This window comes from Pongo abelii, chromosome 2, assembly GCF_028885655.2.
Source record: "Pongo abelii isolate AG06213 chromosome 2, NHGRI_mPonAbe1-v2.0_pri, whole genome shotgun sequence".
Classification (NCBI taxonomy): Eukaryota; Metazoa; Chordata; class Mammalia; order Primates; family Hominidae; genus Pongo; species Pongo abelii.
Genome location: NC_085928.1, coordinates 16,282,222 through 16,308,344, shown reverse-complemented (window position 1 = coordinate 16,308,344; position 26,123 = coordinate 16,282,222). Strand labels below are relative to the sequence as shown.

The window sequence follows — 26,123 nt, the reverse complement described above, 5'->3', positions numbered from 1 at the left end:
TTTTAAGATTTTCACTGTATCACTGGTTTGACAATTTTGATTATGATATTCCTTGGCACAGTTTTTTCCATGTACCTTAACTGGTTTGGGTATGGGCTTATCATTTTTAGTTTGGAAAGTTTTCAGCCATTATTTTTCTCCACATCTCCTTCAGGGATTCCAAGTTTTCATTTATTGGGCCACTTACAGTCCCACAGCTCAGTAATGGTCTTTTCAAATATTTTTCTCTTTTTTCCCCTCTCTGTGACTCATTTTGTGCAGTATCTACTACTATGGCTTCATCTTTATTAATCTTCCATCCAGCAAAGTCTAATCTGCTATTAATTTGATCAAGTATATTTTTCACACCATACTTTGAAGTTTTTATTTCTAGGAGTTTGATTCAGGTTTTTTTTTTATATTTTCCATATTTCTACTTGACTTTTTGAACATACAGAATACAGTTATAATGACTTTTAATGCCCTTCTCTGCCAATTTTAACATCTATGTAATTTCTGGGTTGGTTTGATTGAATATCCTCCTCATTATGGGTCCTGTTTTCCTACTTCCATGCATGCCTTTAATATTTGATTAGCTGCTAGACATTGTGACTTTTACCTTGTTGGGTGCTGGATATTTTGATATTTCTTAAAATTTTGAGTCTTTTTTGGGATGCTGTTAAATTACATGAAAACATTTTAATCTTTTTTTGACTCTTGATTTTATAATTTGGCAGAATGGAGCTGTCTAGGCTAATCATAATCTACTATTAAGGGAAGGTCTTCCTGAGTACTCTTCACAATATCCTGTGAATTATGAGTTTCTCCAGCGTATTTGATGGGAACAGATACTATTCCTGGACCTATGTGAGTTCCAGACACACTTCCATCTTACCTTTTCAGATGACTGGATAATTTGGCTTTGGATAATTTCCTCACATGTACATGCCAATTAGTATTCTGGAGAATACTCAAGGGGTAGATTCTGTAGGTATCTGGGGTTCTCTGTCTTTGCAGCTCTCTTTACTCTGGTACTCTGTTCTATGAAGTCTAGTTCCCTTGGTGTCACCCGACTCTCAGTGCCATCTCCTTAACTCAAGGATTCTAAAGAGCTCTTCTCTGTTCTCTTCCTTGAGCTATGGCCTAGAAACTCTTTCAAGGCAGTAAGCTGGGGTAATTATAGGGCTTGCTTTGTTCCCTCTCAGAGATTATTGTTCTTTGTTGTCTGAGGTCCAGGGTCTGGAAAACGATTTCATACATTTTATCTGTTTATGTTTGTTTCTTTTTCTGGTTGTTTCAGGCAGGAAGTAAATCCATCTGTACAGGCAGGAAGTAAATCCTGTTACTCCATCTTGGCCAGAAACAAATGTCAGAACTTTTTCCATTGTCTGCCTCTTTATGGTAATCACAGAGGGCCTGACATAGAAGGGTGGTCTTTTCCTCCTCTCTTTCTCCACAGACTCCATTAGGTTTTAGGTCCCTGAATCCAGATTAGCAGAAGCGGAAAGTAAGAGGGCTTATTTACACTTCCTGGACTAAGCTTTGCTATCCAATTCAGGTTTTACCATTGCTGTGTTCCAGTGGTTACCAGATACATGCTCAGCTACTAATATATTTGTACTTCATTTCCATTTGTATAGTAGTTTTTGTCTGTTTGTTACAAAAAGTCCTTTCATTTTGGGCACTCTGGAGGAATAAAAGGGTGAATGATAGGACTCCCTAAATATCACATCAAGCCTCTAACATCAGTTATCCAGAACCTTCAAATTTTAGAAGTGTGTGTGTGTATCTGTGTGTGTGTATGTGTGTATGTGTGTGAGAGAGAGAGAGAGAATGAACTCAGGCACAAACACCACCACCACAATCACAACAAAACTCGTGAAAAGCACCAAGATACACTATGAGTGCTTGGTTCAAATGAGGGAATAATTCTGATAGATTGAAATGTATAAACTGCCAACTTTCTCCATAAAATTACATAAGTGTGAAAGCATGGGAGAAGCAGTAAGAGAAAAGAAAGGAGAGGTAATCAGCAAAGGTGCAGGTGATTAAAATTAATGACAGGAGTGGTGAGTTACTCCCAAGGCAGAAAGGGAAATGACCTTTGAAGACACATAGGAGTAGATGGTCAAGAATTCAGGTGGGAGAAGTGAATAACAGGTGACCTGCCATACTGTGGTCATAGAAAGTCAAAGATACGGACATTTCTATTGGGATAAAGGTGCTAGCAGTATTATTGTGGTAAGATCATTAGAGGCAAATAGTCAAATGCTATATCTTATTGGCTTCTGGAGGTACATTAGTAGTCCAACAAATGTAAGAACGAATAATCATTGATTGACAGTTCCATATACTCTTTCTGGAAGGTTCAAAATAGTCCAAGTTTTACTGTACTATTGCAAAAGAAGCAATGAACGAGTCTTATTGACATAGTATGGGAAAAAACTGATTTAAAGCAGAGTCTCCTTCACCACTGACTATACCTCTATGGCTATGTAACTAGAAAAAGATATACCATTACTTCTATGGTAAAGCCAATGCATTACCTTATACCAGCAATAAATGTACACACACACACACACACACACACACACACACATACATTTATCAATATCATGCACTGGAATAATGTAATACTGATATGGTACAGAAGCTTACATACCAAATGTCTTCTGACATAGTCATCCACTTGTTTCTTCAGTTCAACTCGGCGTGCATCAGTGAGTTCTTGGAGTCCTCGCCAAGGAGCAAATAGTTTCTTTTTCTTATGGCACTTCGCTAGGAATTTAAGTGCCTGGAAGAAAAAAAATTGAAGGTTTGTGATTTTTCTCCCTTAACTAATAGAACTATTTTCTCACTACAACATATGGTAGTGATCACATTGCAATAATGATTAACTCTGAGTGTGTATAAGGAGGGGAATAGGACTGTGACAAAATGCAGAACAGTGACTTTTAAAATATACAGTCTTCTGTAGTGCTTTTTACAAGGATATAGTCACATATTATTTCTGCAGTAAGCAATGAAGAGGAAAAAAGAGCAATAGATTCTAGTCTCAATTCTAGTCCCTTATAAACTATGATTCTGGGCAAGGCACTTGATCTCTAGAGGACAGGTTCTGTGTCTATAGAAAAAAGGGATCTTAATTCTACACAGCCTATTGTAAACACCAAGGAGACAGTATATTTCTGTCTGAATTCTTTCTCATGTCCTTCAGAATGTACTCTGGTAAAAAGAAATTTTGTAATAGGCATGATATGGGACAAATTTACAATTATTCTTTCCAATTGTTTTCACTCTGCTCGTGTCTTCGTAGTTTTTATTTTCATCAAAGTTACATGTCCACATTGTTTAAAGCAGGGGTCAGCAAATCATGGCCCACAGGCCAAATCCAGCCTGCTGCCTGTTTTCATAGGGCTTGAGAGCTAAAAATGTGTGTGTGGTTGTTTTTGTTTTTTTGTTTTGTTTTGTTTTTCATTTTACATTGTTAATTTAAAGGGAAAAAAATATTTAGTGGCATGTAAAATTATAAAAGAATATTTAGTGGCATGTAAAATTATATGAGATTCAAAATCTAATGTTTATAAATAACATTTTTTTTTTTTTTGAGATGGAGTCTCGCTCTGTCACCAGGCTGGAGTGCAGTGGCACAATCCCAGCTCACTGCAACCTCCACCCCGCCAGGTTCAAGCAATTCCCCTGCCTCAGCCCCCTGAGTAGCTGGGATTACAGGCGTGCACCACCATGCCCAGCTAATTTTTGTATTTTTTAGTAGAGATGGGATTTCACCATGTTAGCCAGGCTGTGATCTCTTGACCTTGTGATCTGCCCGCCTCGGCCTCCCAAAGAGCTGGGATTACAGACGTGAGCCATCGCGTCCCACTTCTACAAATAACATTTTATTGGAACACAGCCATGCTCATTGGCTGCTTTTGTGCTATAACTGAATACATGTGACACACTGCATGACCTGCAAAGCCTAAAATATTTTATTATATAGCCCTTCCCAGAAAAGTTTGCTGATGTAACTCTATTGTTTAATGTGTCAGTTTTGTAAGAATTACTAGAATGCTATTGTTTAATTTGTCAGTTTCATAAGAATTACTAGAATTCTTACTAGAGTTACCCACTTACCCTGTCCCCTGATTCAAGGGCAACAATTTAATTCAGGTTATTCTTTTGATATTTAGCTCCATCCATTTTTCCATGATTTTTTTTTCAGATATAGGTATCATCTATTGATTTTCTTGTATGAAATGTATGAATTTAGCTGTCTTTCACTGTTTCTACTCCCCATCCATCCTATATTATTACATCATAATTTTAATGTTAAATTAATGTTCAATGTTTACAAAATTATGACCACATAAAGGCTATTCACTTTTGAACAATATAGTATACTATAATTACTTTTCCTTTCTTGCACATTTTTATTTTCTCTGGAATTATTAATTCTCTTTTCTCCCATGCTTTGTTTTCCATACTACCGATTATATTTTACAAACCCTGCCCTAATTTTCAACACATTAAAATACATCAGCCATTCTATCAAATTCTTTTCTTGGACACATTTTCTGGAGCTTCCTGACCTGCTGTAATTTGGATTGACTGCTCTCTACACCTTGGGCATAGCTGTCATCCTGTGGTCTCCATTCACCATCATCTCAGTGACAACTTTTCATCTTTCCCTTGTGTTTCTTGGACTCCATGTTGCCTTCTTTCTCAGGTTATTCCCTCTTATCTAAAAATGTCTTTGGTCTGTCCTTATCTTTAATTAATAATTTGGTTGGGTATAGAATTCTAGTTGGAAATCATTTTCCTTCAAATATGTGACAATCTTAGTTCAATACTTTTTAGTTTCCAATGTTCCTGTCAAGAAGTCCTTTTGTTCCTAGTACATCTTACAGTATTATGAAACAAATGTAGAAGTGTTTCTGTCACTGTATTGGACACTTAATTGGTCCCCTTAATCTCAAATTCATGACATTCAGTTCTTGGAAATCTTAAGTTATTTGATTTTCCATCTTCTGTTTTTTCTTGTTCTTGATTTTCCGTCTTCTGTTTTTTCTTGTTCTTGATTTCAAATGTTTGGCTGTTTGACCTCCTAGACTGGTAGTCTTTTCTATCCATTTTTTTTTTTTTAATTAAAGATTCTATTTTTTTCTTTTTCTAATGATATTTCATATGTTGACCAGGCTGGCCTAGAACTCCTGAGCTAATGCCATCCTGCTGCCTTAGCCTTCTGAGTAGCTGAGATTACAGGTGTGTGCCACTGGCAAAATCTTTTTTCCTTGCTTTTTGTGAGATTTCTTTAACTTTTCCCCCACAGTCCTTTTATTAGTCTTTCAGTTTTCCCTGTCAAATTTTATTCTATGTGCTCCATTTTATATGGTATCTTGGTTTTGTTTCTTATATTACCTTTCCTTATCTCTCTGAGGATATTAATAACAGATTAAAAAATTTTTTTCCTTATACCTGCAATGTTTATATTATATCAAGTAGTTTTATTCCATTTGTTTTCTCTTTGGCTTTCCTCAGATATTCAGTGATACTTATCTTTCAGCTGATATTTAAGAGTGGGCACTAAGAAGCGGTTTAGAAAATTTCCCTAGTACCCCTACTTTTTGGCATTTTTTTTAAGACAGGGTCTCACTCTGTCACCCTGGCTGGAGTACAGTGGCTTGATTATGGCTCACTGCAGCCTCAACCTCCTGGGCTCAAGTGATCTTCCCACTTCAGCCTCCCGAGTAGCCCGGACTACAGATATGTGCCATCAAGCCCAGCTAATTTTTTGTAGAGAAAGAGTCTTATTATGTGTCCTAGGCTGGTCTCAAACTCCTGAGTTCAAGTGATCCTCCCGCCTCAGCCTCCCAAAGTGCTGGGATTTACAGGCATGAGTCACGGTGCCCGGCCTTGTTTTCAGTATGGTACTTGAGTTTTCAACTGTGCTTGCATCCTTCTGTTGAGACTCTCTTCTTTCTTTCTATTCTCCCCTTTCCCTGATTTTTCTCTTTTAGCAAATTTCCTCAATTTTTAGCTCCTGGAGAAACAATGCCTCTGTTTTTGCATCAAGTAAGAGAGGAACAGAAGGTGGATAACCGTTCTGGCCTTTCTTTTCCTGCCAAGGACACTAATAACCAGTTCTTCCTGAGGGACACACTCATTGAAAGGATATTCCTACTCCTTTATATTACTTTTTTTTTTTTTTTTTTTTTTTTGAGGCAGGGTCTTATTCCTATTGCACAGGCTGGGGTGCAGTGGTGTGATCACAGCTCACTGCAACCTCAACTTCCCAGGCTCAGGTGATTTTCCCCCACTTCAGTTTCCAGAGTAGCTGGGACTACCAGTACATGCTACCACGCCTGGCTAATTTTTGTATTTTTAGTAGAGATGAGGTTTTGCGACATTGCCCAGGCCGGTATATTACTTTCAATGAGGCTAATGAATTATTTCCCATTTTTTTCTTAGCAAGATCAGTTGCAGTTCCAACAGAAATATAATGTGAGTCATACATGTAATTTTAAATTTTCTAGTAGTCACAATAAGAAAATAAAAAATGGGCGAAACAATATTTACTGAGTTATATAAAACATATAACAATATACACAAAATATTAGTATTTCATCATGTAATCAATATAAAAAAGTATTAATGAGATACTTTACACTTTTTCTTCATGCTACATTTTCAAAATCTGGTGGGTATTTTACACTTACAACACATTTCAATTTGGACTTGCTACGTGTCAAGTTCTCCATAGCCAGCTACGTATGCTTAATGATCATTTTATTGAACAGTGCAGGTCTCTAGTGTGTCTTAGAAAAGGATACTTTAGGCCAGGCACAGTGGCTCACACCTGTAATTCCAGCACTTTGGGAGGGTGAGGTGGGAGGATCACTTGAGCTCAGGAGTTGGAGACCACCCTGGACAACAGAGTGAGACTTAGTCTCTACTGAAAAAAAAAAAAAAATTAGCTGGGCTTGGTGGTGCAAGCCTGTAGTCCCAGCTACTACGGAGGCTGAGGTGGGAGGATCTCTTGAGCCTCGCAGATCAAGGCTCCAGTGGGGTATGATTGCACCTCTGCACTCCAGCCTAGGAGACAGACAGAGATTCTGTCTCAAAAGAAAAAAAAAGAAAAGAAAAGAGAAGAAAAGGATGCTTTAAAAATATGGCAAAATATATCCTTTATTGACTATTGCCTTGTTTTAATCTTCTCTATTTTTCTATTTCTTTTCTCAGTGTACTTTCCCATTTTTCTTTCTCTTTTCCTTCTTTGAAAGTAATTCTTGGCCAGGCATGGTGGTTCATGCCTATAATCTCAGCGCTTAGGGAGGCTGAGGCAGGAGGATCACTTTAGCCCAGGAGTTCAAGGCTGTGATGAACTATGAACACACCACTGTACTCTAGCCTGGGTGACAGAGTGAGACCATGTCTCTTAAAAAAAAAAAAAAAAAAGTAACCCTCTTATTTCCTTTTCCATTTTGGCTAACTTTGCTTTGACTTCATCTTATTTTTATTAATGAGATGCAAAGACTATAAACATGACCTTGACCCATCCCTTTTTGCTCTTAAACAGAGACTCATTCCTTTTTTAGCTAAAGCAGATATGAGGCAAATGTGACTAATCTTCCTTTCGTGCCAATGGGAAGTATAAAAGCCAAAACAACTTTGCCTTCATAGCCTTCAGATATGTTCCTATGATGACCCCTACTTTTTTCTCTAAGAAATGGTAGGCAAACCAGGATATTTCACTTTACAGTAGAGGATCCTTTTACAAAGTATTGGGGTCATCTAAATCAGGCAAGGTAGTAAGTCAACTTAATAAGGGCCCAGCTAACTCTATGACAGGGAAGACTTTAAAAAGGAGGTATTTATGAGGTAAAAGTATTAGAAAGAAGCCAGAGGTTACTCCAAAGGAAGTGTCTCCAACCCTAATATCAACTGGTTATCCCTTAGATGGCTTTGTTTAGCAGAAGGTAAAAATCAGGAGTACGTGTGATACAGTGATGGTGCAGGACTGTTTGTTGCAGATACAACCTGAGATCCCCAGAAGAGCCTGAAGAAGGAGTAGGAGGCAGGCATCTCTTCCTATTTCTCTAGTATTTATTCTACTATGTTTTTTGGATGATTAAAAAAAAAAAAACTTCGTAAAAAGTTAATCACAGAGACTGTTCAAAATCTATCACAGTAGAAAACTGAAATTGACTCAAAAATTCAGTAAGGGATTGTTAGGCTAAATGCTATAGGACCTGACATCCTAATATGAAAGTTAACCATGTATAAGAGAACAACTGGATGTTAGGAAAACTAGTCATTAAATTTAAAAAACCACCTTGTACTATGCTTTTCCAAGGCAACAAAATAGTACTATGCTCTAGAGAGATCACAGAAAGATTGCTATTTAAGAATAAGAGGCCGGGCGTGGTGGCTCACGCCTGTAATCCCAGCACTTTCGGAGGCTGAGGTGGGCAGATCACGAGGTCTAGAGATCGAGACCATCCTGGCCAATATGGTGAAACCCCGTCTCTACTAAAAATACAAAAATTAGATGGGTGTGGTGGTGCATGCCTGTAGTCCCAGCTACTCGGGAGGCTGAGGCAGGAGAATTGCTTGAACCTGGGAGGCGGAGGTTGTAGTGAGCCAAGATCGTGCCATTGCACTTCAGCCTTGCAACAGAGCAAGAATCCGTCTTGAAAAAAAAAAAATACAATTCTACAATTAAAATGTTATAATGATCTAAATATACCTAATATCTCATCTGTGCATTAAAAAAATCAAATATCACATGCTGCACTTGCACAGAACTTTGTAATTTACAAAATACATTCCCATAAATTAGGGTATCTGATCCACATAACAACTGAGTGAAAAGAGTAAGGGTAAACATCTATTCATACATCAAGCACATGTGATGAGCTGACAACAATATGACTTAGCTCCTTCTTCTTGAAGAACTCACAGCCCAAGTAAGAAGGGAAATAATTAACAAAACAACATTGCAGTATAGTAAATGATGTACAAGGTTCTAAGGCAGTACTAAGGACTGAGTGTCTAAATCAGCTTGGCCAAAGGTAAGGGGTTTTTCTTTTACAAAAGAAAAAACTAAGTGTCTTGACCAAGGCTTTACAACAGGTAATTAGCAAAGTCAGTTTTGAACTCATGTTTTTGCCTCTTGATTCAGAACTCTTTTCACTACATTAGACTCACTGCTCTTTGAAGTGTGACAGCTGCTTTATACTCTATGAGAGACTGCCTCTGTTGGTGAAAATTTTTCCTTTCCCTGTACCCTCTCCAATGTTTCTGGATAATCAATGCTGATTTCTCTTCCATTTCCCGATAGAGTTTCTCCACCTGACCTAAAAAGATGATAGACACTGTTACAACATACTCACTACCATGCTTTCTTAAGTTCTGGAATCATGACAATGATAATAATAATCTTGCATTTTTATTTTTGTCAATATTGTTCACTAATTTTCCCAATTCTATTATTTTACCACGGTTCTAAGATTTTAGAAACAGAGCTTTCCCAGATTATGCAGCTTCTTTACAGAAAGAACTCATATAATATTTTTGTGGTAGAGTAATAAGAAAATGGCTGAAAATCTGACACAAAGAACAATAAAAAAGAAAAAAAATCCTAAGTACACGATTAAGAAGTCATTCAGTACCACCAGAGAGAAAGGGCAAAATGTGTGTATGTGTTCTCTACTCTACACGCTTCCAAATTTCTCTTAAGTCACTCAGTCAGTTATACAGATGACTTTCTTTTTGCTTTCTTGGAGTTGCTCAGCATACAGCCCAGGGTTCACAGTACATATGTGACAGAATAAGGCCGTAGAATTGTTAATAAAAAGGGGCGTGTATTTGGGGGAGTATAAGAAACTGATATAATTTAATGATCAATTGGATATGGAGGTAAAAGAGGGAAAGGACTCTAGGATGTCTCAAATGGGAAACTGAGTAAGTTGTTGGTGCCATTACCTGAGATGGGGAATAAAGGAAAAGGAAATCTGAAGGGTAAGATAATGACTTTGGTGTTTGGGATGCCTACGGATATCCAGGTAAAGCTGGATCCAATAGGCAGTTGGCTACAGAGGTGTGTTATTCAATAGAGTAGAAACTATTCACAAGTGGCTACTTGGGTTAAAATAAAGTAAAATTAAAATTCAGGTCCTTCAGTGCACTAGCCATATTTCAAATACTCGATAGCCATCTCTAGCCACTGGCTACCCTACTGGATGGTATAGATATACAACCTTTCATTTTTGTAAAAATTTCTCTTGGGCAATTCTGCTCTAAGAGCTTAGGAGAGTAGGTGAAGATGGAGACCAGATTTGAGACTGCTCAGCACTCAGCTGAGAGTTGAGCTGCAGTTACGGATGGATACCCCAGGAAGAGCAAAATGACAGGAATAAGGTGAGGATGCAACCCTAGAAAACATCTATATTTAATGGAGATGAAGTGAAATAAAGGGCTAGTGAAGGACCCTGGATCGAATAACAAGAAGACAGGTAAAAGAATTTGAAGATAATACTGAAACCACTAAGACCTCTCAGACCACACCTTCTTATTAATTTCAGCTTAGTCTGTCAAAGGCTGCAAGAAGATGTCACATTTGTACTAAGGAATGAGTTAAGTTCTGATGGCAGAATGTAATAATATTCCAGCTCCTTGTTTCAGTTCAAGAAGTATCTTTGTGTCTCTAACAGCTATCTTTATGCATAAATTTTTATGTTTCACTAAATTATCTGAAGGATAAGAAAAAAAAACTGGTGGGGAGATTGTTCATCGTCAACTAATAGGTCTGAATTGAAAAAATAGTAACCGTTTTTGAACTCAGAAGATCTAATAAAGTTTATCTGAAAAACAGAGAAAAAGGAGAAAAGTCCAAATTTAAAAAAAAATCATCACTTAGCTAGAAAACTTGGTTTGTTAAAAGATAACCTAAATATTCTTATATTTATAAAGTTGATATTGCCACTCACCTGGATGAACTATTTCGAGCATACTCAGCTGCAATTCTCGGGAAAGTCTCATGGCTCTCTGTCTTTGAAGCTGCAATTGTAATTTGAGGTCCTCTTCTTCTTTCTGCCTATTTATCTCCAGCAACATCTTTGATCGTTTGGATCTGTGATGGAAACAGTGTGTTATACATAATTTTCATAAATCATATGAAAAAATGCATAATCTCACTAGTAATCAAATAAATGTAAACAGAAAAAATTTTAAGATAATTTCTAGTGTTAACAAGGTTGTCATCTGCTGCTGTTGCGCAACATTTCTGGAGAAATATTTGAATATATGCATTAAAAGTCTGGAAAAATATTTGAAATATATAAATAAAAAGCCTTAAAAGTGATGACCAATTAATTCCATTACAAATAATTTTCTTAAGGAAATAATCAGATATATATGTAAAAATTTATGTTCAAAAATGTTCTCCACAGTATTACAACAGTAACAAGTTGAAAACAAACTTTGTCTCACAACAGGGAGTTGGACAAACAGATACTGGTTCATTCACCTGATGGGATGGGATTCTATGAACTATGAAAACATAAAATGTTCGAAGAATGTTTAGTGACATGAGAATATACTGATGATCTAATGTCAGGTAAAAGGAAAATCAGGATATAGAAGAATGAGATCAAAATTGTGTCAAAAAACTTACATTTACTTACACAGAAAAATAAATAAAAAACATTAAAATTTCAAGTGATTTTTACTGCATGGTGTAATTACAGTTGATCTTTATTTTCTTCTTATGCCTATTTCTCAATTATTGACAACTGAACATTACTTTCATAACTGGTTATGAAAATTTTCATGTGGCCACAAACATTTTATATAATTATAATTTCTGTATTATCTGCTTTTATTCACCAAAATTTCTCCTTAGCCATTCCCATCTAGTTTTTGTTGCTTCCAATATCACTATGTAAGGAGACTACAAGTGTCAGTTTACAGTAAATATACTCAAAATGCTTTCAGACACCCACAGAAAAAGAAAACGAGGATAAGAAGAGAGGCAGAACAAACTACTTACTTTACCTCTATAGACTTAATTTGACATGTGTCTCCCTCAAGAACATTTTCTCTTAGATCTTTTTTTTAAACTGTATTCTTAGAATTAAACTGTAAACAAATGTGGTACCTTGGCTATAGCTTTGTACTCTTAATAGTCAGACTTCATTATAGTATAGTTAGAGAGGATTATTATGATTTTTCAACTGAATTTTCAACTCAAAATAGTTCCTGTGGTTGTTTCTCATGAATTCTTCCATCAATTACAACTTAAATTTTCTCTAGCTTTCTACTTAGGGCAGAGTATTTATTTGTTTTGAAACTTCTTTCTTATCCCTATTATCAAGGATAGAGAAGACCTCAAAAGTATATGTGGGTCAAAAGATTCCAGAGAAGATCTAGGGCTAGTTGAATAGTTCTAAGTGTCTCTTGCTCTTTGTTTTATCTCTTACCCATTCATAGAGGGTAAAAGAGAGCAGGCCCTAAACAGAGCCTCCTTTTAAACTGATTTTTAAAAAAACTACCTCTGCGGCCGCGCACGGTGGCTCACACCTGTAATCCCAGCACTTTGGGAGGCCAAGGTGGGTGGATCACCTGAGGTCAGGAGTTTGAGACCAGCCTGGCCAACATAGTGAAACCCCATTTCTACCAAAAATACAAAAATTAGCTGGGTGTGATGGTGTGCACTTGTAGTCCCATCTACTTGGAAGGCTGAGGCAGGAGCTTGAACCTGGGAGGTGGAGGTTGCAGTGAGCCAAGATCGTGCCACTGCACTCCAGCCTGAGTGACAGAGTGAGACTCTGCCTCAAAACAACAACAACGACAAAAAACTACCTCTAACTTCTAATTGGCTATAGATTATAATGTCTAATACTGCATTATCAATATTTTAAATACCATTTTACACTATTAGTATGAAAAACATAGTAGTCATTAAAATTGCATCTGCTAGAATATTTAATCTGTCAGAAAACTGGATTTGAGAAACAATTTAGGCATGTAGGCTATGAAATATGGCAAAAATGAAAAGACTATGGAGCATGAAGGTGGAAGTAAAGTACAAACCAGAAAGACAGGACAAAAGTGAGATCTGGTGATTTAAATAGGGACTAAATTGTAAACAGGTGTGCTTATTGGATTCATATGTTTTACTTTCATATTTGAAAACATTTATTAGGAACTGAAGTGATTTTGAATGTAATTCCCCCATTTATTATTAAATAACATCTAGTTATTTTGTTCAGAGTTTCTCTAATCACTCAAAAATCAAACAATTATTCTTCTAACTGGTTTCTTTGTAAGAATTAGTAGGCACTGGACCACCTGGCATCTGTACTACACTTCTGAAAATGAAATGACTGATCAGATGTCATATTCTGAAAATAAGTAAATTCCATGATTTACATTTAATCAATCTGAATTTTTACCATTAAAGTGAGAGCTGACCAAACTTTCTGCTGCCAAGACATTGTGCCTCAGAGGGAGAGAGAGAAAAAAGATGCTATCTGCATTTAAGAAGTTCAGTTTCAAGATGAAATCAACAAATGTAATTAAAACACTTAAAAATCAGCACTATGATAGAGGTAGGTAAATTGTGAGGTTTCTCTAAGATAACTAGAGCAGCTGTTAGCTGCTTCAGAAAACCTTGCTGAAGAAGAGTACTTAAGAGATAGTAAAGTTTCTTAATATGAGAAATGACTAAATAAAAAAGAAACCATTATGAAAGTGCATTAGCAAGGGTGTGACTATAAAAGAATGCCTCTTGCTGAATCTAAAGAACACTAATCAATCTGGACCCATAAGTGTGACTGGTGGGCACTCTCTCCCAAAACCATGGGAGGGGGAAATTACTGAGATAAGACCTGAGCACAAAGAGACAGAAATAACCTTTGAAAAAAAACCAAGCTACAAAGGAAGCAAGAGACATTTGCATGAACTGTTACAACTAATAGAAGAGGGAAGGTGCTGAACTGGGGAAAACTGAAAATTAAAAAATTAAATAGAATCCAACAGGTTAGAACTGCATTTCAGTATATTCTGGAACCTCAAATGCAAAAATACTGGAAAGGCAACAAACACAAAATGTGAGACTTAAATAATTTTTGCTTCACAGCTTATCTTTTTTAATGGAAGTATTTATAACTCTTCTGGTTACATAAAGAAAGCAATGGAATTTCTATTTTAAAATAATGGAATATTAGATTCCCTAGATACACTTCTAAGTAGAAAAAAATCGTAATCCTGGGCTACTTTTAAATAGAGATTTTAATATTGAAAGAGAGTATATGAGCAAATTTGGGAACTCTTGTGGGACTAAACATTAATGCTCTGAATCCATGTATAAGGGCACCTTTAAATTTAAGATGACAGGTAACTAAGGATGATAGCAGGTGGAATCCATAAGTAATACCTACTCCATCTGAATTCACCACAGAGGCAATACCAAGAGCACCTCAGATGCTTTGGGTAGAAAAATATACACTGTGACTCAAAAAGTACTCAATATTTCCCAAATTTATCTAACCACAGATATGCTTTAAAAAAAAACAGCTTGTAAGATAGGCAATAAACTTTGAGTAATAATAGATGGATAATACTTGCCTCTCATTAGTACTACCTATTTAATGCATCTGTCTACCTAGATTTGTAAATTTTCAAGGATAGAAAATGTGCCATATGCATTTTTCCTCCTATCATTTTTTAAGTGCCAGATAATATGCTAAAAACTTTGTATTATCTCAAATTTTACATTATCTTGATCATACAAGTGTATAAACTATTATTCTCATTTTATAGATTGGAATTTTGAGGCTGAGAGAGGTGGGGGATTGTCCAAGTTCATTCAACCAGTAAGCTGCTGAAGTGAGATACAAACTCGAATCTGTTAAACTGCCAGGGGATGGATCCCCTGGCATATACTAGGCATTTGATATATATTTAAAAATTAATTCGTTTCTTTGCTACCAACAATATTCACGCCCAATATTTAAAATCCATCTTTAATTCTTCCCTGAAGAAAACGTTCATCAATTAATAGGATACCCACTAAGAGACACAGTTAGCTAGAGTGATTTCAATGTCTTCAACTCTGTGACTACATAGTATTTTGAACCCCAGAGCTATTTTTAAATGTTTTTATAACTGAGAAATGCATCTGCAGTTATTAAAAGAATAGTTTCAGTTTTCTATAAAAAATTAACTTCTGTAAAATGCCAGTTTCATTTTAGCAAACTAAAGCTTGGCTTTAAGTTAGGCTGCTTAAAAAAGTCACCTCTGAAACAGATCTTCTTTATCAGAAATTACCTAGAAGCTAAGTTATTTTTCCCTGTTCTGTGATCTTGGAGGATCTGGATTGGTTAAGTCATTTCAGAAAGTGGGCTATGTCTTCAGTATTTCCTTTTCAGTCTACTTGAAATAAATGCCAAACTATATCATAATTCAATGAAGATATCCATCCATGCCATATTTATTCAGGAAAATCAGGTTAACAGACTTAAACTCTTATACGCATACATGTTATTGTTATAATTATATACACAAAATTACGATAACTGTTGGTTTTGAGGGTTTAATAATATAACTATCATTGGCTCCCTTTGTAGGCTTGGCCCCTCCCCAAATATCTTATTAAGTGGATAGGACTGCATATTTGACACATCAGATTCCTGTCTTACATCCTTTGCTTTGAAAGTGCATCTGGTTACTGGAGTGTTGGTACCCAGAAACGTATGGGGAAAAAATGAAAACATAACAAGAAACATAGTAGGAAATTTTTAAAAAATCACCTAAATTTCAATTGAACTGTACTCTAGTAAGATTCTATGATCATCAATCCCCTCACCAAATTTTTTTACCTGAAACTCCTCTGCAAAGCAATCACAGCATATGGAAGCTTCTTTAATCTCTTTCTTGTCTGAAAACCCTTCCAATAGGCTTGAATCAAGCATGCTGCCTGATGTAGTTTCTGAAATGCCGAAAATAATTTAGAGATATCTCTAGGAAGGTCTTTTAAAAAAAAAAAGGTTACCTCTTAAAGTATCAGGTCAGGGCAAGTATTAATCTCTAGCTCTAACAAGATGGGTAAGAATATTAAACCTTACCTCCCAAAGGAGGTATGTTAGGCTTGGTAAGGCAATTTCTAGAACATACTCAAGACATAGTCTAGTTAGCTCCAAATTCTCCCGGAATAATCTCACTTCCATTTCCTTTTCAAAGATTTCATAGTCCACCTGAATATCTTTTTTGAGCTAACATGTTAATGTTTTTACTTAATAGGCAATCAACCTAGTTAGGTTCAAACTATAAGCTCTGTTGACCATTGTGGATGTTTGCTCGAATCTCTGTTTAGTTCTGTAAGCTTTTGATATGCTATTCTCCTGACAGACCATTGGGCTTAAAAGGTCAGTGAGCTGCCTGAGTTCTTGACTGAATTCTGTCCCAGTCTCCTGTTTACTTAATAGACTTCTGAGTCCTCAAATGGAATGGCAAAGGGTACAACTATTAATAACAAAAGATAGTTTTATGATTTTGTTACCTAATCAATATGAATTTGAGCACATGCATAGTTTTGAGATTAATCTAAACTCATGACGGTTCATATATACAGAAAAAAGAAATTCCCTTCATCTGCACTCTTCCTTCCAGCCTCCCCCAACCCATTCTCCTGCCTTACTGGACTTCTTTTCATGGTTTCTGCTTGTATTTTTCAATTTATTGCCTTTTTGGTTTTGGATTTTGGATATACAATGTCCCCTTTTCCTTTTAAATTAAAAAATATCTTTAGTCATTTTAGATGCTTTCCATATTTAAGTCTTTATCTGGAAATCAGAAAGCTCTATGCCTCTTCCTGTTGAATGGGCTATTTAGAGCCATCATTTTGAGTATACTAGAGGAAGTATGATGAAATAATCAATAACTTGCTGCCTCAAATTTCTAAATAATTTTTATTAATACCATTTCTTACACAAAGGAAAAGGCATTATTGTTGTATCTCAAAGAACAAGAAGGGTAGCCATAGGTGACCATAAATACAGTTTGCTACAATTAGAGATTTTTTTGGAAAAACAATTTTAAAAGTTTAAATAGCTTATAGATAAAAGAAAATAAACATCAGAGATGGGGCTTTCATGAGAAATGCTGAATGAAACTGATGTGGCAGTATCTATAAACAGATGTAAATGGGAGATTGAAATTATGTTTTTCAGCAGGTTGAATGGAGGAGAGATACAATTTTGTAACATTGTATTTTAAAGATGGGGTTTTGCTATGTTGACCAGGCTGGGGTGCAGTGGCTATTCATGGGTGTGATCATAGGGCAGTCTCCAATTCCTGGACTCAAGCAATCCTCCTGCCTCAACCTCCTGAGTAAAAAATTTAAAGATATTTCTATTTTGGGGGTATTTTGCTTGAAGTCTTAAGAGAAAGAAAGTGAGGAACATTTAAGGAAAACTAAGGTTTAATATAGTCAGCTAATATCATGCAATTTTTTTTTTTTTTTGTAACTTAATACCTGCTCTTCTACTTCCTGATAGACCGTTGGGCTTAAAAGGCCAATAAGTTGTCTAAGTTCTTGACTGAATTCGGTCCCAGTTTCCTGTTTACTTAGTAGACTTCTGAGTCCTGAAATGGAATAGCAAAAGGTACAACTATTATTATAATAATAAAATATGATTTTGTTATCTAATCAGTATTAATTTGAAGCTAAAAAGTCTGGCTTAAAAACAAATGAAAACAAAATTAATCACACGATTTTTCTTTTTCCTTTTCTCAGAGAATTCCAGGTTGAAATCTTTAAGATATTCCTCCCTCGTGAAAATTCTTACGTGCTCAATTGTGGGATCTGATAAAAAAAAAATGTGTCTAGACAATCTCTTTAATAAAAAAAAAAAAGGAGCTGGATGGAATCACTGTGGTAAATCAAAAAGTAGAGATATATTTTTTTTTATTTGAACAAAAATACTTAAATGGAAACATTTTAAAGATAAATTACTACAGACACATATTCATTAAATGCTTGCCCTGTGGAAGCACTTATGCAGATTATTATTAGTCATTATTAGTTGAAAAATATTATTAAATATAAACATATGGTAACATATATAATTTGGGGCAAATCAATAGGTTCCTGGGAAAACATTATAGGTGAAGTGTATAGTACATTTTCATGCCAAAATAATACACAGTAGTAGTAAAGGTACAAAGTAAGTACTATTTCCAGGGTATGCTGAAATGATGTATTATAATGTGTGTATTCAAAATAAATACATAAGGTAAAATTGCCTTGTAGTGTATAATTCGGGAAACCACTATATGGATCTTTTAATGCCTTATACTCTCTTCAACACCCAAGTTCTCAGCAGTATTAATAACTGTAAAATATCTTCAGGGACCTGAATAAGTTCTGCTATTGAGATATAAGTCAAAGAAAGGGAAAAGAATTCAGGTAAAATTCCTTTATAACGACTCTGTTGGACATTCACATTTCTTTAGGAATTGAATTACAGAATTGAAAAATGTCTATCTGGCACAATATCAACTAAACAGCTCTATTACTGGTACTTTCCCTCTCTATTCCTACAATACCCTCAGTAATGACTAATTCAAGGTACATTATTACAATGTCTTCAAAATCATCAAGAATGATAAAGACCTTTCTAGTTGTTTAGGTATTAAATGCATCATATTATATTCTAACCTTTAAAAATTCCCATACAGTATAACCCTATATTAGTAAGTATATTTAATGAACTAGAATCCCATTTCTTGACCACGTTGAATAAAAAAATAGATTATAATACATACATGGCTCTGGTCAGCAAAGAAATAAAACAAAGATAACATATAACTTTGCTTGGCAATTAAAAAATATATATACTACCTTTGTGACCTTGGGCAAATTACCATGTCTCTGTTTCTATATCTATAAAATAAGGATAAGAATATCTATCCCATAGGATTGTTGTAAAGATTAAATATTTTAATGCATATAAAGTATATAGAATGTGCCTGACACACAGTAAATGCTCAATTAAATGAAAGCTATTATATGAGAATATATATACACTTACTCCTTTTATCCTCAAAATTTCTGACTTTTAATTCACATATGTATTTGATTTTGGAGGTAAGGCAATTTTTTTTGTTTGTTTTTGAGGAAAGGCAGTGTTGAGTAATTATTGATAGTTCAAAATACCATAAGGGCTACTGGCCTCTCAAACACAGCTCCATTTTCTCCACTAAAGCTGGTCTTGATAAGGTCACTGATCTTTTTGGTCATTATTTTACTATACTATATGGTATATTCAACACACAACCTTTTTGTCAGAGAGGGAGTAAATATTTATGGCAACCTGATCAGAAAAGTATCTTCCACATGCTATCTGTAGTGACATGAAGATAGCTTGATTATATAAAGACTTTTTTTTCTGAATTGGTATCTGTTGTGAGTTTTATCTACATAGTTCAGTTATCAACTCTTTAAAATATAAGAATTTTGTTTTTCATAAACCATCAATAAAAATTTTCTTTTTGAGAATCCCAAGAAAAGAAAGAATGAATGCACTACCTTTGTAGCAGGTACTTTGTCTTAGTAAAATCAAAATTTCCTGATGGGATTCAGCCATCAACAGTAGGAGTTTTGTAGCAGTACTTCTTATGACTGGACTAGGAGTTGAAAAAAGCTTGAAAATAACTTCATCTAAAATTGAATACAGGGCTTTTCTTCCTATTCTGAGTAAATCACCACTAATAGAACAAAATTAAAAAAAAGTACCATTACTAATTGATGCACAGGTATCACAACAAATTCAAAATATAAGATTCAGTAACTTGATGCTGGACTGTGTCCTGATCCAAGAATATAACCACTTTTTCAAATATATGTTGGTTCCAAGAAGATATCATATTCAGTCACTTAATATTTATTGAATTCCTACTATGTGCAAGGTACCATGTGTGCTAGGTACAATAGAGAATACAAAGTAGCCAAAGCCCTCTCCTTTGAGAAGCCTGCAATCAAATCAAGGAGGAAAGATAAATGTGCAAAATACTAAACAATAAATAATTTAAAAGCTTCAAGGCAATGATAAAAGTGAAATCAAGACATGTACACAGTTAATTGTTAAATGATGTACAAAGACAAAAATGCCATAGGAATTCTATCTTGTGCTTAATATAGGAGAAACTTAAAATCCTTCCTTGGTATTTCCTTCATTATACTAACAACCCATCTTGTATGACTGATGTCGTGAAAAATGATCTAAAACTTAGAAATAGTCAAAAGGAAAGGGTTAGTGAGTATCCTTTTATTTACCCCCATAAGGAGTATGTGATTTTCTAGGCGTATGTACCTCTGTTTAATTTTCTACTCACTATTAAAATATTTTACAATTCTGTAAAAATAGAGGTTGGCTGGTAGAAAACAATGCCAAAGACTCTTATTCTTATCTAAGAGCAATGTAAACAGACTCTTATTCAAAGCAATACAAATGATTTCTGTCCAGTAGAGAAGGTAATTCTAAAGGCTACATTGCTTTATAAGTCATATTTTCCTATTAGCAAATTTTTAAAAATCTATCAGCAAATTTATTTCTACATTCCTTCGACAAACCAACTCCATAAATCTATTTTCCTCAAATTCTCCTTTGACCCTGTATAAATATCTTATTTGTTTCCTCATTAATTAGTTGAATAAAATTTTGAGCAGTCAAATTTTATATTTGTATAAGACTCATGTTTGAGCTTTTTGAAAATTGTACTTTAGTAGTTACTAAAATAATTTTGTTAAGAGAAGAGATCAGCAACATACCTTAAATGTAAAAATCTCTGAGTTGAAAGACTTTATAAAGTTATCCAATCAAAATATGTGAGAATCTTTGTGACATCTACTTCTGTGCCACTGTGTCTCTCACATGCTATTCCCTATGCCTAGGATGCTCACCCTTTCCCATCAGTCAATGCCATCACACCATTCAAAACTCAGATAAAAAATATGCTCATCTCAGAAAGCCTTCTACAGATATCCCTATCCCAATCTTATCACATCTTTATTCCATATCCCACCAAGAATTTGTGCTATAATGTAATACAGTAGTTTGAATGCTTTTAGATGCTCTTCAACCTCCTAATCTTAAAGACATCCTCTCTATACCACTACCATCTTATCTCTCTGCTTCTCTTCTAATCCAATCTTCTCTGTCGCCACTATCTCACATCTCATTTCTCAAACCACTGCATCTAGTTTTCATTTTTTACTATTTCACTATACTATCCTTGATAAGTTCATCAGTATAACTTCCCAAATGTCAAGTCACATATATATCATAAGTGATTCTTTTCCTAGACTTGTTTGTATCTGATACTTTCTACTTACTCAGCTTCTGTGATACAAAGTTCTGGTCTCCCCTCTACCTTCCACCCATACTTTTCTGACCATTCTTTTTTCATTTGTCTTTGTGGGCTCCACTTCCCCAGTATAACCCTAAAAGGTTATTCCCCAAGACTCCATTTTCAAGCCATTTATTTTCTCACTGTATTCACACTTCCTACTAATCTCACTTTCTGTCATGTTTTTCACTACCATGTATAAACTGATTTGTAAATCTGTAACTCTAGTCCCAATCTCTTCCAGAAGTTAGTTTACCTATTCACCTGATGGACATTTGAGTTTTAGCTAGTCCTTGTTTTTCACAAATAAACCTCAATGAACATTTGTGTATAAGTCTTTATATAGATACTTACTTTTACTGCTTGTTGAACTACCTATACTCAACATAACCAACATTGAATTAATCATCTGTCTCACAAAACCAACTTCTTATATATTTCACATACCACAGTCTAATCACCCAATACAGAAAACTTGGTATCATATCTGACTGCACCATTTATTTTATCTACCTCATATCAAAACATTCACCAAGTCCTCATAATTTTTGTTTTAAATAGCTTTTTAAAAATATAATTGATATACAACAAACTGCATATATGTAAAGCATATAATTTCATCAGTTTGACATGTTTCACCAACATAAAACAAGAAAATGAATATATCTATCACCCCTAAAAGCTTCCTTGTATTTCATTGTAGTTCCTCCCTTGTTGCCTTCCCTATCATTCTATGCCCAGGCAACCACCGATCTGCTTTCTGAGAAAGTTCCCTTCTATTACTACTTTGCTGCAAGGACTTTTTTTTTTTTTTTTTTTTAAATTAAAATCAGGGGTAGATAATGGATTTTGTCAAAAGCTTTTTCTGTATCTACTGATATGATGGTATGTTTTTTCCGTTTTAACTTGTTAACGTAAGTTACAATGACTGACTTTAGAATATTAAACCAGCCCTGAATCCCGGGATAAACCAGACTTATTCATGATGTATTAACTTTTTAATATATTGTTGAATTTGACTTATAAAATTTTGTTCAGAACATTTCTATGTTTATGAGTACACTGATGAGTAGTTTTCTTTTCTTATAATGTCTTTGTTTGATTTTGGTATGAGGATAATGCTGACCTCATAGAATGAGTTGAAAGTGTTTCCTCCTTTTCGATTTTCTAGAAAAGTTGGCTTAAGATTATTATTTCTTCCTGAAGTGCTTAATAGAATTTACCAGTGAAAAAGCCATCCAGACCTGGAGTTCTCTTTGTGGGAAGGTTTTTAGCTACAAATTCAATTTTTCTTTATAGCTATCTAGAGTATATTTGGGTTCTCTGATGCCCCTTGCGTAAATTTTGGTAGTTTGTGTCTTTCAATAAATTTTATAAGCATAAAGTTGTTCATATTATTCCCTTGTGATATTTTTAGTATTTGTAGACTCTGTTACGATGTTACCTCTCTAATTCCTGAGATTGGTCATTTGTATTGTCTTTTCCTTTCCATATTAATCTTGCTACAGGTTTCTTCTTCTCAAAGAGCCAGTTTATGGTTTGTTTTCTCAAAAAACTTCAGTCTTCTCAAAGATCCAGTTTATGGTTTATTTTCTCTATCACGTTTGCTTAGAATTTTATTGATTTCTGCTCAACCTTTATCATTTTCTTTCTTCTGCTTAGAGTTTAATTCCCCCTTCTTTTCCTAGTTTCTTAAAGGGGAAAGCTGAGGTCAATGATTTGAGATTTTTCTTCTTTTCTAATATATAGGCATTACTGATATAAATTTTCCCCTAAGTATCATTCTGCTTTAATTAAGAATTTCCCCAGAAATTCTCATGTTGCTTTTATTTCCATTCATTTAAAAATAATTTCTAATTTCACTTTTGATTTCTCCTTTGTCTTGTGAGTTATTTAGATGAATGTTATTATTTCCCACATATCTGGGGACTTTTCAGAGATCTTGGCATCAATTTCCAACTTAATTCCATCGAGGCCAGAGAACATACTTTGTATAACTGAAATCCTTTTACGTTTCTTTTTTCTTTTTTTTTGAGACAGGGTCTCGCTCTGTCACCTAGGCTGGAGTGTAGTGACGTGATCTCAACTCACTGCAACCTCTGCTTCCTGGGCTCAAGTGATTCTCCCACCTCAGCATCCCAAGTAGCTGGGACTAGAGGCACGTGCCACCATGCCCAGCTAATTTTTTGTACTTTTTGTAGAGATGGGGTTTTGCCATACTGCCCAGGCTGGTCTCGATCTCCTGGACTTAAGTGATCTGCTCACCTCAGCAAAGTGCTGAGATTACAGGCGTGAGCCACCATGCCCAGCCCCTTTTATGTTTCTTGAGACTTTATTTATGGCCCGGAATATGCACCCTTCTTTGTAAATGTTCCATCTGCATTTGAAAAGAACATGTATTCTGCTACTGTTTGGTAGAATGTTTGTAAAATGTCAGTCAGGTCAAATTGGTTGATATTATTGTTCAAATCTTCTGTGGTCATACTAATTTTTTGCCTACTTAGTCTATTAAATATCAAAAGAGGTATATTAACATCTTTTGCTTTAATTGAGGATTTCTCCTTGTAGTTCTTGTCAATTTTTACTTGTGTATTTTAAAACTCTATTAGGTCAATAAACAAACACATCCTTTTGATGAACTGACTTTTTTATGATTATGAAATAACCTTCTTTAGCACTAGAAATATTCTTTGTTCTGTAACTTACTTTATCTGATACTAATACAGGTACTTCAACTTTCTGTAGTATAAGCATGGTATATCTTGTTCCACCCCATTACTTTTAACCTACTTGTGTCTTTATATCTAAGGTGCATTTCTGGTAGACAGCATACAGTAGGCTTGTACTTTTTAAATCCAATCTGTCAATCTGTCTTTTAACTTTAGTTTTTCCACATTTACATCTAATATAGATAGGTTTAAATCTACCACTTGGTTTTGTTTCTCCTTTGTTCTTTTTTTTTTTTTTTACTTCCTTCTTCTGGATTGCATATTTTTCAATGATTCATTTTTATTGCCTTTGTTGGCTTATCAGCTGTAAATTCTTTGTTTTGCTATTTTCTTCATTGCTTTGAGGTTCAAAGTATACATTTCAATTTATCACAGTCTTATCACTTATCACAGTGATATTATACCACTTCATGTATAGTATAAGAGCCTTAAATCAGTATACTTCCATTTATCTCCTCCCAGCCTTAATGCCTTTTTGGAATACATTCTACTTATACACATGTTCCTCAAATACATTATTATTTTTGCATAGGCAAACATATTATAGATATATTAAAATAATATAAGAAAAACTATCTTATATGTTTATGTAATCACCATTTCCGATACTCTATTTCTTTGTGTAGATGAATTTCCCTTCTGATGGAAGGACCTCCTTGAATATTTTTTGTAGTGTTGATCTGCTGGTGATTTCTGAAGAAGTATTTCATCTTTGCTTTTGAATATATTTCTGCTGAGCATAAAATTCTAATTTGACAGTTTTCTTTTTCAGTATTCAACTGTCTTTTTACTTGTGTTGTTTCTGATAAGAAAGTTGCTGTCATTCTTATCTCTATTTCTCTATATAATGTTTTTTCATCTCTGGTTGCTTTTAAGATTTTTCTCTTTATCACTGGTTTGAGCATTTTGATTACGATGTGCCTCAATGTGGAATTTTCTTCATATTTATTGCCCTTGGGGTTTGATGACCTTTTTGAATCTGCATGTTTATAGTTTTCATCAAATTTGGAAAATGTTAAGCCATAACTTCTTCACACATTTTTTTGTGACCCTACTGCCTGCTTTACGTACTCTGATTACACCTATGTAAGGTTGTTCAAGTTGTCCCACAGTTCACTGATATGCTTTTCTTTCCTCTTGTTTCTTTTTTGTTTCATTTTGGATAGTTTCTACTGATATGCCTTAAAGTTCACTAATCTGCAATGTTAATCTGCTGTTAATCCCATCCAGTGTATTTTTCATCGCAGATATTGTAGATTTCATGTCTAGAAATTCACTTTGAGTCTTATATGTCTGTATTCAACATTTTTAAATATATGGAATATGGTTATAATAACTAGTGTCCTTGTCTGTTAATTCCAACATATCTATCAGTCTTGATTAATTCTTCTCATTTTAGATCCTGTTTTCTTGTTTATTTGCATGCCCAGTATTTCAGTACCAGTAAAATCAAATCACCTGTTGAATCGTAGTATGTTTTGTAGCATAGTCATGACTGTAGAATCTATCAGTTTGCAGTAACTGCAAGAAATAGTCATTTTACAGTAATAAAGAAATTGAAAAAAAGAGTCATCAAAGCAAATATTCTATGATGGCACAAGTGGGATTTTTCTCATCCTTTTTAAAGCCAAATCGAAGGATAGCCATTTCTAGTGAACTTTCTACTTTTGTATAACCTACAATAAAATAAATTTTAAAACACAGCCAGGTTCAATAACCACATGCAGTTAAGTTACTTGGAAACAGTTTGACCCTTTTGGGTCTTGCTTTTATGATCTGGAATAGTGCTCGTTCTAATGCTAATTATTCCTCACTACTGGGGTAAAACCTTCCTGAACACTCTACCCAATGACCCACTGTTTATGAGGCTTTCCAGTTTGGCTGTTGGAAACAGGCATTATTTCTGGCCCTGTGTGAGCTCCTTGCACTGTTCCTTTTAATCCTTTTGGATTATTGTTATCCCTGGCATTGGGTAGTTCCTTACAATGTGCAGATCAGTACTCT

The 26,123-nt window shown here is 34.8% G+C and overlaps 1 protein-coding gene across 2 annotated transcripts in view; it reads right to left on the bottom strand.

Moving 5' to 3' along the window:
* IQCB1 (IQ motif containing B1) overlaps nucleotides 1-26,123 on the bottom strand; it is an 80,817-nt gene that overhangs the window by 9,370 nt on the left and 45,324 nt on the right. For both annotated transcript variants that reach the window (XM_002813233.6, XM_054551419.2), the window contains exons 8-13: nucleotides 19,571-19,749; nucleotides 17,516-17,625; nucleotides 15,861-15,970; nucleotides 10,968-11,110; nucleotides 9,187-9,335; nucleotides 2,642-2,773 (exon numbers count right to left, since the gene is read on the bottom strand). In XM_002813233.6, the coding sequence (XP_002813279.2) occupies nucleotides 2,642-2,773; nucleotides 9,187-9,335; nucleotides 10,968-11,110; nucleotides 15,861-15,970; nucleotides 17,516-17,625; nucleotides 19,571-19,749 (823 nt within the window). The remainder of the gene's footprint in view (nucleotides 1-2,641; nucleotides 2,774-9,186; nucleotides 9,336-10,967; nucleotides 11,111-15,860; nucleotides 15,971-17,515; nucleotides 17,626-19,570; nucleotides 19,750-26,123) is intronic.